The 12,544-nt window shown below is 39.1% G+C and overlaps 1 protein-coding gene across 2 annotated transcripts in view; it reads left to right on the top strand.

The window, feature by feature from the left end:
* pard3ba (par-3 family cell polarity regulator beta a) overlaps nucleotides 1-12,544 on the top strand; it is a 176,255-nt gene that overhangs the window by 34,230 nt on the left and 129,481 nt on the right. For both annotated transcript variants that reach the window (XM_082163761.1, XM_082163760.1), the window contains exon 3: nucleotides 11,538-11,706. In XM_082163761.1, the coding sequence (XP_082019887.1) occupies nucleotides 11,538-11,706 (169 nt within the window). The remainder of the gene's footprint in view (nucleotides 1-11,537; nucleotides 11,707-12,544) is intronic.

Below are 12,544 nucleotides of genomic sequence, written 5' to 3'. Positions count from 1 at the left end.
ATAAAGATATACAAGATATGGATAAAAATACCTTTCGTATAGAGAGAATTCCTAATGGATAAAAAAAGTCCCACCATATTTTTTTCCTTATATATCTTGTTTCACTTGGAAATGGGCCACTAGCATGTGGATGTCCTGAACACTGTGCCAGAGGCTGGTAAGGTGTGTGTGTACGTGTGCATGTGTGCCCTCTGCTGGGAGATCAACACCTCCTATAGACCTTATTCAGAGCAGCGCCATGTTTTTTGTCAACTAAAATTTCTTGGAAAGATATTTTTCCACTGTTTCATGAGCAGAACAATCCAAAAACACATTATATAACAGTACAGCCCATTGAAGAGATGCATGTCTGTCCCTCACTGCCTCGCTTTCATTCCCATTAAAAATCAAAGATGGCGCTGCTGTGAATAAGGTCTATGGCTGCTACCAGTCGGGTCTAGTTTAATGCTCTTCATTTTGATTGGTCTGTTTTTCAGTTGCAATTTTAGTGACACGACCAATGAAATTAACATGTTAAACCCTTCACACACACACACACACACACACACACACACACACACACACACACACACACACACACACACACACACACACACACACACACACACACACACACACACACACACACACACACACACACACTTTCGCCTGGATTGGATTTGCATCCCTTAAATATTTTATTGGAATTCCTAGTGGGATTTCTGTCGTAATTGGAGCAAATCCTAAAATATCCCAGTGGGATCATGTTAAATTCTTTAAGATTCAAATACGGTCCTAGTGGACAAACTGTTATTCACACTGGGTTTTATGATTCATATTTGACTCTCAGAGTCCTATTGGCTGTTGTGTTGGAATAACGTCTTCCTAATGGACAGCTAAAGGAAATCCCATGGGAAACTTAAAAAAAGAGGAATTCTTTTTAAATTCTTTGCCATGTTTTACACAGGCATTTTTATTATACCGGGAATCATACTAGTCCTGTTGCTTTCTACAAGATCTAGTTTTTGTTTTGTGGAATGTCAAAAACATAAAGATATTTCCAATTAATATCCTCTAGGATTGGTCCCAAAATAATAAAATATGGAATCTCGTGCATGACCCTTTTGGACTATTTGTGAGGTTATACTAAAACTTTTTTGGAAAATGACAGTATAATGTGTGTGTGGGGAAGGGGGCGTTGGATGGGCGGTTGATCAGGTCTGATTGACCTCTCAGTTTCCGGCTCGTTAGGTCTTGTGAGATGCCTGATTAGTGCTTTTGATTCCTCCTCCGTGCTTTTTTCTGTGCATCCTTCCTTTTCCTGCAGGTCAGGCTTGAGGAACAAAGAGGCCTCACATATAAGTGAGATGGACAACTTGCTTCCAGCTACTGGGATGTCAAACGCCTTGTAGTCAATTTGTCTCAAGCTGTGCTAGTGTGTGTGTGTGTGTGTATGATTACTACCATAGCAAGGCTCTTAAAGCCAGAAAATGAACATCTCTGGCTTTTCTGAGCATCAGCACTGTTCCAAAAAACTGCCTGCTGGTCTCAAAGCAGCACTAATGTGTTTTGGTCTCCATGGTAACTCCCTAGAAACCACGTTCTGCCGACTCCGGAGTGAAACATTTGTTGGTTACACTTTATTTTAAATTGTTCTGCTACAGTGCAATACATTTAAGTACTGAGTAATATTAATTAACTGCATGTACTTACTATAGGGTTAGGTTAGAATTAGGGTTTATCTTGGGGTTAGTTGCATGTAATTATGCATCATTTATATGTAACACATGCAACAATAACACTCTAAAACACAGTGTTACCTATTTGTCCCCCCCCCCCAACCTTCTAAGTGAATGTAATTTTCTTGTCTGATTCTGTCTCTTTCATTTATGCATGGCCATTTTTTGTGTCTGAATCTATTAATAAAAAAAATCAAGTCATAGACAATGCATTTACATTATTATATAAATAGTTATATGAAATGTTGCATTGGTGTAACTGTACATTTATTCATGCATTTATAGTACAATCATCATTTATTTATGCGTTTAGCTATTTAGTTATTTTAGTGACTTTTTTATTTTATTTTATTAGTTTAAAAATAAGAGCTTTAAAAAAAATTGCTATTTGAAAAGTATTGTCTGCCAATGCCAAATATTCTTGACATTCATGATGTTTTAAAAAAGCTTACTAAACCTTGATGTGTTTTTACAAAAAAACAACAATAAAACCAAACATAATGAATGCATTTTTCTTGAACATTTTCATCATCACTTCATCTTGGTGATAATTTTGTCATTGACCTGGCAGCGTGATTCCCCGCCGCTCAAGACGTGCGAACGAAACACCACAGCGAGTTTCAGCTCTGAAATCGAGCTCGCACACATTCAACATGTTTCCAAACGTGTGTCGCAGCCGCGATTCCTCATAAACCCCCCGAAGCACAGATCCGAACGGAGAACAGCCCCCTCCACACACACTCTCACACACACACAGACGCTTTGATTTACTGCAGGTTCCAGTAAAAGGCAGCTGCGCTTGCACAGCGCACCCTGCGACGTGACAGGTCTTATTATTATTTATAAGCATTCATAAAGAGAAAGGGTAAATTTGTCATTAATCTTACACACACACCATATAGGCCCCGGGGGGATTTCGGCACATTGTGCTTCCCATAAAGTAGCTCACGTTAAAAAAGCCCACTCATTCATCAAGAAGCTCATGCAAACACATCCGTCATGTATTTTTCCCCCTTCCAACGGTCTAATAATTAGCTCTCTCTAATGCTAAGCTAATGCCAGCTGCTCTCTTTCACCCTCTCGTAAGAGCCTCGTTCAGTGGCACATTTGCCCCCCTCAGAGGCACCGGAGGGGCTGACGCTCAAATGGAAGGAGTGATTAAAGAGAGGATTACCTGTGGAGCTGTGCCGCCACAATAACCATTTCCTCTTTGACCTGCCATCGCTCTCGCATTCTCACTTTTCCCGTTTCATTCTTTGCTTTATTCCCCTTTGTAATACGTCATTTTCATTTCCATTTCAATTCCTTTACAGCACAACCTTTCAGATTTTTCTCTTTGTTGAAAAATACCCCCTGAGATTTTAATTTTAATATTTTCAATAATTTAGTGACACATTTGTATGTTTGTGGTTCTCTGATATTGGTTAATGTTCACATGGAAGTAAACATAAAATATATGATCTTTTATTACTATGTTGTATTTTGATTGTCTTTCATTTATAATTTTTTTTTTAAATATATAAAATGTCTTGCCACTGCTGAAACATCCAGACACAAGAAAAGACTGTGGCAATAGTTCATTATAGAAATTAATAGAAATATGGAAATACTATAGATTTTAAGATTGTGTGTGTGTGTATGATTTTTTTTTAAGCCGTTTTCCTCATGGGGACCAATAAATGTCCCCACAAGGACAAGAGTCACTCACTCACACTCACTCACTCACTCACACACTCACTCGCTCACACTCACTCACTCACACACTCACTCGCTCACACTCACTCACTCACTCACTTACTCACCCACTTACTCACTCATGCACTCACTCACTCACTCACTCACGCACTCACTCACGCACTCACTCACTCACTCACTCACTCACTCACTCACTCACTCACTCACTCACTCACTCACTCACTCACTCACTCACTCACTCACTCACGCGCTCGCTCGCTCGCTCGCTCACTCACTCACTCACTCACTCACTCACTCAGGCAGTCACTCACTCACTCACTCACGCACGCACTCACGCACTCACTCACTCACGCACTCACGCACTCACGCACTCACGCACTCACTCACTCACTCACTCACTCACTCACGCACTCACGCACTCACTCACTCACTCACTCACTCACGCACTCACGCACTCACGCACTCACTCACTCACTCACTCACTCACTCACTTACTCACTTACTCACTCACTCACTCACTCACTCACTCACTCACTCACTCACGCACTCACGCACTCACTCACACACTTACTCACTCATGCACTCACTCGCTCACACTCACTCACACTCACTCTCTCTCTCTCACACACGCACTCACTCTCACTCACACTCACTCACACACATACACTCACTCACTTTCTCACACTCACTCGCTCTCTCACTCACTCACTCACTCACTCACTCACTCACTCACTCACTCACTCACTCACTCACTCACTCACTCACTCACTCACTCACTCACTCACTCACTCACTCACTCACTCACTCACTCACTCACTCACTCACAGTGTGTGTGTGTGTATATACAAAAAATGTATAGTATTTCTATGATACCATGATTGCACCATGGTACTTCTTTTAGTTTGTCTCTGGTGGCCAGTCAAGTCATGTTCTCTTGTTATCTGACACTTACCACTACATTACTGCAGGTTTCCAGTGCATATGGTAGAATTAGGCGTCTCTCTCACACACAGACTCATGCAGAGCTGTAGGTGTGTTTGATTAGCAGGGGTCAGGCGTCATGTTCTCTTCAAAGACTGGGAATGAGGTGCTTCATTTCCTGAGTGTTCACAGCCTGTCTCTGTGTTTCCAACACTTTGTTAAAGAGGAATTCAACTGAGATTAGAAATGTGTGTGTGAGAGTATGAAGCAAAAAATAAGTGAGAGTAAATAAGGAATAAATTGTTAGGCTGCAATGCCATAAATATGAGACAATAATAATACATCTACTTTTTTTTGTGAACATAGTCATCTTTTATCACACTGCTTTGCATTAAAATGATAAGCCTTATTGCTTTTAGAAAATGGCAGCAGCAGTAATATGCTAAAAAAATATTAAATAAATCCAATAATTATTTTTTTCACTCAGTGATATAGTTTATTAGCATATCTAAAGTATAAATATATACTTTATATAAACGAGTGATTGGCACATTAATATAAAATCCAGTTATTATGCAGTCACATTCATCAGCTTTGAACTAATATGATTTTATTTTTATTTTAAAAAATGTGTGTATGTACACACATTATGCATTCATTCATGCATTTAGTTTTTTATTTACATTTATGTATGCATTTATTTACATATACATTTATTTATTTCAGAATACTTTTTCAAATAATTTTTCTCTACTACAGTATTCTTTTAAAAATGAAGTTTATTTACTCTTTTAATCATTTTATTTATAATTGAATAATTTATAACATGATTTGATTTATTATTTTTATTAGAAAATGTGAGTGCTACTTGCCTTTTTGCCTTAGCAAACACCACCAGTAACATATTAGACATAGTAGACATAAAAGACATAAAAAAAAAACCTTGTTGCCATGTAGACTGATTTCTTTTCTGTGTGTAATGAACACTTGAGCTCTCGAATGTGTGTGTGTGTGTGTTTTAGTAGTTATCCAATACTGCGGTCCAGGTGTTTCTTTTCGAGAGGTAATCTCACACATCTGGAGCCGATGTTCAGCACACACATGGCGGCCGGTCTCAGATTAGTCTGGTCTCCTTCTTAATCCCTTTAATTCCAGGCATGTTTGCACAGCATCACCCGTAATCACATTCCGAGGATTTTTACCTGTGTTTGTGTGTGCCGAGGGTCTGTTTGGGAAGGCCTCGGCGCAGGTCACATGGGTGTGATTGATGTCGATGCCCCTCTGTGGGCGATCACGGCGGGAGATTTAGAGAGACTTTTTGTCAGGTTTATTCGTCATCTAGAGTGAGAAAGGGGAGAGATTGAGAAGATGGAAGACTATACAGTGAACGGGAGCGAAAATTAGGAAAGTGATATAAAGTTTAGGCTCGATGATTTCTGCCATGCAAAAACACTGACAGTCATAAAATCCAGCTATAAAAAAAGGAATTTACGGTATACTGCGGAACGTCAAGGAATTTGGCAAAAAATGTGAAGAATAAATCACGGTGTGGACTTGTGTCTGTGAATATTAAACCACAAAAAGACCAATATTTACATATGATGCCTGCTTGTTACACATTAACATCATCTCCAGATCTGCTGTGAGACTCATTTCATTTGAGAAAACTATCATCAGATACACACAGAAACTCAAAGGTCTTCCCACAGCCCACCAAAATAAAAGTTTGGTTTACCTTGAAGAAATGATTGTCAATAGAATGTACTTCTCACAGTAAAAACGGCAACGATAATTTATTAAAACTTTACTTTTTAAGGAATATCAACATTTTTCAGCCATGTTTTAATATAAGCAGTATTAACAAATTAATGTTTTTGATAATAAATTTGTATAAGATTATAAAATGTGTAATTTCAAAAAATGTAAACAGACACATTTCAGACACATTAAAACACATTTCATAGGGAAGTATTATTGTTAAAGGGATACTCCACTTTTTTTGGAAATAGGCTCATTTTACAACTCCCCCAGAGTTAAACAGTTGAGTTTTACCGTTTTCGAATCCATTCAGCCGAACTCCGGGTCTGGCGGTACCACTTTTAGCATAGCTTAGCATAGATCATTAAATCGGACAAGACCATTAGCTACTCTCTCAAAAAAATGACCAAAGAGTTTCGATATTTTTCCTATTTAAAACTTGACTCTTCTGTAGTTACATCGTGTACGAAGACCAACGGAAAATGTAAAGTTGCAATTTTCTAGGCTGATATGGCGAGGAACTATACTCTCATTCCTGCGTATTAATCAAGAAACTTTGCTGCCGTACCATGAGTCCAGCAGGCGTAATGATGACGCAGCGCCTGAAAATAGGTCTAATAGGTTAGACAAACTTAGTCCCGGTCACGTTGGAAGTTACCGAGCTGGGGACTATTTTCAGGCGCTGCGTCATATCATTACGCCTGCTGCACTCATGGTATGGCAGCAAAGTTTCTTGATTATAGAGAGATGAGATTATATAATATGATTATATTTTGGGAGAGATGCTAATGGTCTTGTCCGATTCAATGATCTATGCTAAGCTATGCTAAAAGTGGTACCGCCAGACCTGGAGATCGGCTGAATGGATTTGAAAACGGTAAAACTCAACTGTTTAACTCTGGGGGAGTTGTAAAATGAGCCTATTTCCAAAAAAAGTGGAGTATCCCTTTAAAAAAATGATAATTTATTAAAATATTAAAGTTTTATGAATTAAATTGATCCCTAAACATCGTTTTAGATTCTTAAAATGGAATTAAAATGAATTAAATTGAAATAATTATTTTTAATAATTTCTGACTGAATTTCATAGGCCCCATAATAAAGGAAGGAGAATTCTGGAAGATAAACTTGAAATGATGATGTTGAGCTCTCAGCTATATTTCAAAACTAGTGACTTGCCTGACGTCTTACATCAGCTGTTTAAAGATGATCCTGCTCTCCACCATAACACTCAAAATCATCATAATTTAGCAATGGCGAATGACCTAGGCGTTGATTGGCAGGTGAGGTTGGCATGGCAACAGGTTCCATCTCTTATTAGCATGCAGGTGGAGAGCAGGTAATGGATTACAAGAGGAAGTGACATTAGTCAGCAGTGTTTGACATCATGTTCCCTCAGGCCGATATCTGCGCTTCCGCCGAGAGAAAAGAGGGCGAGGTGGCTGCTAACTCCAATGCAAATCAATTCACAGGGTTTGTTTCACGAGTGAGAGGAAAGTTTGTGCCAGCTGAGCTGAGTAGTTTTAAGAAGTTGCAGGAAGGTTTCAATATTGGTTCTTCTCTGTGTGTGGCCTGTTTGTCCATCTTTCTTTAAGACTAGTATTCCACTGAACACGTTTGAGATTAAATTGGGTGCCGACAGTGAGCCAGACCCGATCAGCCAACATCTGGATCTGACCTTACTGATGCTCTTGTTTCTCAATGGAAAAAAACTATGATTTTGTCTCACAATTTTGACATTATATGCCACAAAATCAATTGTATATGTCAGAATTGTGACTTCATCTCACAATTATGACTTTATATGCCACAATGACTTTATATATGATAATTGTAACTTTAAATGCCACAATTGACTTTATATCTCACATTTTTTACTTTATATCTCACAATTAAATTATGACTTTTAGGCCTGGTTTCACAGACAGGGTTTAGACAGAGACAAGGGTTTAGATTAAGCCAGGATTAGGCCTCAGTTCAGTTTGGACATTTATGTGACTTTAAATCTCACAATTTTAACTTTATATGCTGCAATGAGATTATATCTTACAGTAACGACTTATTAAATGCCGCAATGAGACTTAAAGGTGCTCTAAGCGATGTTGGGTGACGTCACTTCTTGTTGACGTTCGAAGTATTGTCAAACAAAGCCGAGGCTAGCTCGACCCTCTCTCCTCCTCATCCCGTCCCCTCCCCCTCCCCCTCCCTTCTGTGCTTCCTGAAACAGTCATGAACCATTTAGAAAAAACAAACTGGATTTACCCTCCTGTCCAGCAAAAACAGAGCCACCTGAATGTCGGATTGGAAGCCCTTCTGCTGGCGGAGTTCTCGCCACCTTTTGAAAGCTTTTCCGATGTAAATTCGGGACTTCGCGTTCCTTCTCCTTTTTCCCTATTCTTTGTTATTTGTTCATCGGAACGTCGTCTCTTTGGTCGTGTGTCGGCCATATCAAAATTCTCAAGAATTTACAATTTTAACGTTAGTTGTTGTTAGGACATCTCTCCTCTAGCTAACTTCCCTCTTCATGCTTCTCTCGCCTCCACTCCCCACACCCCCCTTCATGTGCACGCACACTAACCCCCCAAACCCCACCCCCAAATCATTCTGGTTGGTTATTGGCTGGAACACTGTTTGTTATGTTTCGTGGTCCAGGCTGGGCCAGTTTGTTTTTCTTTCCGTTTGTGGAGCCTGGGATGTCTACAGAGACCGCGTTTTTTTACAGTGTGTTCAGGGGACAGGCAGCTAGCGGATAGTGAGGACATGTTTGCTTGATGTGACAAAAAAATGTTGGCCTAAAAACGCGTGACATCGCTAAGAGCACCTTTAATATCTCAATTGTGACTGTATATGGCACAATGAGAATGTATTAGACAGTTTTGACTGGTTATCTCACAATTTTGAATTAATATGCCACAAAAGTGACTTCATTTCTCACTGTGACTGTTTTAAAATAATAATTTTTAGGCTTTTTAAAAGCTGAAAGTGTGTTCATGTTACGGCCCTCACGAGGACATCTGTGTCTTGCCATCCAACATTAATACTATTCCAGGGGTGTTTTAAAGCATTAGGCATCTTATCGCCCAGCTACTGTTATGAAGGAAGGAGTTTTCATTGTTTATGTCCAGTTTGGTGCTCTGTGATTAGCTGAAATTGACATGCGCTCTTTTTTTCTGTGAGTCACACACCTCGACGATCCTTCAGGAATAATGTGCAGTGTGCGTACAGTACAACACAGCTGCGGTGATGAATATCTCAGCTCGCACGCTTCAGGCCCAGAAACAGAGTTTGATCAGGTATGAAACACTTAGAGGAAGACGCACAGAAAGACGTCCATCTATCAAACCCGTGAAGAAGTGATTCCCTGAGATTACTTTTTCCCTCTCTCTCTCTCTCTCTCTCTCTCTCACACACTTTTGCCATCTGATCTGGACGAGTTCGGTTTATTTTTCAGCACGAGAAACGTCAGCCCATCGAATCACACGGACCGGGCTCGGGGAGCGTGGCGCTATATTTCCCCATGATTGATGATGCGTATTCCTGTCGCGTGTCACCAGTTATTGTTTTCCTGAAAAACAGTTACGGATGCAGATGACTTCATATCGAGCTCCCTTAGTTCTCACCCTCCCGCGCTCACTACCTGCCCTCGCCGTTGAGGTTTTTTTTGTCTTTCATTAAGCCATTGTTTCCTCTGCCAGGCCTTTGACGTGATTGGAAAGGCGAGCGCGGGCAAAGAAGGGAAGTGCTAATTCATTATTCCCAGGCGAATGAATTCATCAGCCGCCACGGCTTTATGGCCGCTTGTCAACGTGCCAATCCGAGACGGTCAGAGACCACGGCGGGCGCACACGTATTCTCTCTCATTACCGCCAACTTCCTCTCGGCTCATAACGCTACCGTGACATTATGTTTGACAGCTTCTGATTCCCTTGTCACATCTAATTTGACCATTGATGCTTAACGCACGTGCTCACAAACACAGACACCTGTCAGCTCAGATTTTATTTTTTAATTTCATTTTATATTTGTTTATCACACTGCCTGTCGACACTGTAAGCTAACTCACCCGAATGCATTTCACACACAAGCTCTCAGCCGTTACATTAGAGTCTGATCTATAGACAATTAAAGTATGGTTGCCTGTGTGATGTGTCTAATTATTGTCTGATGGTTGTGTACATTAATTTGTCTGTAATTACTATTTTTTCGCCCCGTTTGAGACACCTGCATGAATAATAGCATCTCTCAGCGAGAGATAAGTGCGTGGGTGTGTATTTTCTGAACAGCATATATTACCATACTCCTTGCAATATATTTGCAGTATGCATAATGTGCACTGTTTGCTAAGTTTCTGAATGCGTGAAATATCAGGATTACCTATATTTGCCAACATGTGAACGGCGAACAGTCCACGGAGCGCTGTATCCCACAATGCAATGCACTCGACTTGACCTTTCCAGTGTGGTGACTGCATCAGCTGTGATTTTTAGCATGTTCTTCTTGATTCACTTAGTAATTGGACTGCCAACATCAAGACATGCTAAATATATTAATGTATTTCTATTTAAATGAATTTATAAATATTTTTAATGTTTAATGCAATTTTAAATGTTTGTATTTTGATTAATGTTTTATTGTTGATTAATGTTAATCTTTAAGATTACTTTATTTATTTTATTTGAAAATATTATTAATTCTATTTAAATAATAAATAAATATATTTTTTTAAGTATTTCTACAATACTTTTGTGAAAAAGTATTTAATTTTAATTTATAACATTATTTTAAATCAAGCTTTCAAACTTATTTTAATATTTGAGATAATAACTGGACACACTCATGGCTGTTACTGACTGAATGTTTGATATCTGTTGTCATCTAATATGATATATTGCATTCAGAGGTTTTTATGTGTGACTGAAGTGTCCAAATATATTTTGGGGCCACAATAACTAATTTTGCTCAGGAGTCTTAGGAGTTTCACATTCACATTCTGCAACCACTGTATTCTTTGCAGTCTCACATTCCCAGTAATTTTGAAACATCTGTTAGTGACATTCCAGTTTTTCATTCAGGGCTTCTCTCCCGAGTGAGAATGAAATATCAGTATTGCATTATGACACAGTATCAGACACATCATCCTCTCTACCTTCCAAAGAAACACCTTTTGCATACCCTTTAGAGCTTTATGAGCTTGAAGAAATATGACAAATTCAATATTAGCAGTCACATGCTGTAGTTCATGTTAGGTATGATTCATGGGATAGATTTTGTTTTAAAACAAACAAGGAAAACCATTTGATCGTTGCACACATAGTATACTAGTACCTGCAGTTCTCTTTGTTTTCAACATTGTGTGTCTCTTGTGATGCCCTCGTAAAATATAAAATATATATTTTCAGCTGTGTGTCTTGTTTGTTAGTTAAGTTTCTTCTTGTCTGTCCTCAGCTGAAGGCTGTGTACGAGAAGATGGAGCTCCAGCAGAGGGCGATGGTGAGTCCCGGGGGGAGTGTGGGGTCGGGTCTCTCCAGCCCTGACCACTCTGAACCCGAGCTCAGCGCCCTACAGCCCGACCTGGGCAGCGAGATCGAGGTCACCACATCTGCCCTCAAATCAAGTACGTATGTCAGCGCTAGAATTCACATGTCCGCATCAATCAAAAACAAAATCCATAATAGAATCATGCTAAACATTTTATTTTATTTTATTTTTATTATTTTTTATTTTTTTTATTTTATTTTTTTTATTGTTGATTTATTGATTTATTGATTTGTTTTGGTTGATTTTTTTTTTTCATTCTATTTTTATTATAAAATTATTCTATTTATTTTACAATAGATAATTCTTCTGTCAAATAGTAAGATCTTAAATCTATTCGTCTTATACTGAATACTTCTACTTTGGTCAAAGAGAGATTTAAAAGGCTGTATATTGAGGTATATTTGTGGGTTCAGTTTGAATCGCTGAAACCTCGAAGGGTTAAACAATACTCTGTTTCCCACATGCACAAGTGTCTTTCATTCCCAGCGACCACAGACCGACTGAATGGAGAAAACATCTGTATGTGCACATCGGCATGAGTGTGTGTGGTGGTTTTAAAGTGTGTGTGTGCGGTATAAAGTTGTAGATTGTTTTCATAGTTATGTGTGAACTTGTGTGCATGTGTGGTTGCATTAGTTGAAGCCTATAATTGAGCTGATTTTGTGTGCATGTTTGTGTGGTTTGGTGTTAACTTGTGTGTTTTGAAACAACATGAGGCTGAATAAATGATGACAATTTGAATTTTTTTGGGTGAACTATCCCTTTAAAAATCCTTAGTGACCACCCATGATGCCCTAGCAACCATCCAGCAACACATTGGTGTCACAGACGACTGTTAAAGTGGCTAACGCTCGCTCAACGTTGGACTGTCACAGCTGTATCAATTCAAATTAATGCAAATGTTACACTTGCCA

Source organism: Leuciscus leuciscus (genome assembly GCF_965113295.1).
Source record: "Leuciscus leuciscus genome assembly, chromosome: 3".
NCBI classification, from domain to species: domain Eukaryota; kingdom Metazoa; phylum Chordata; class Actinopteri; order Cypriniformes; family Leuciscidae; genus Leuciscus; species Leuciscus leuciscus.
The sequence above is the reverse complement of the archived record's forward strand: the minus strand, read 5'-3'. Positions and strand labels throughout refer to the sequence as shown.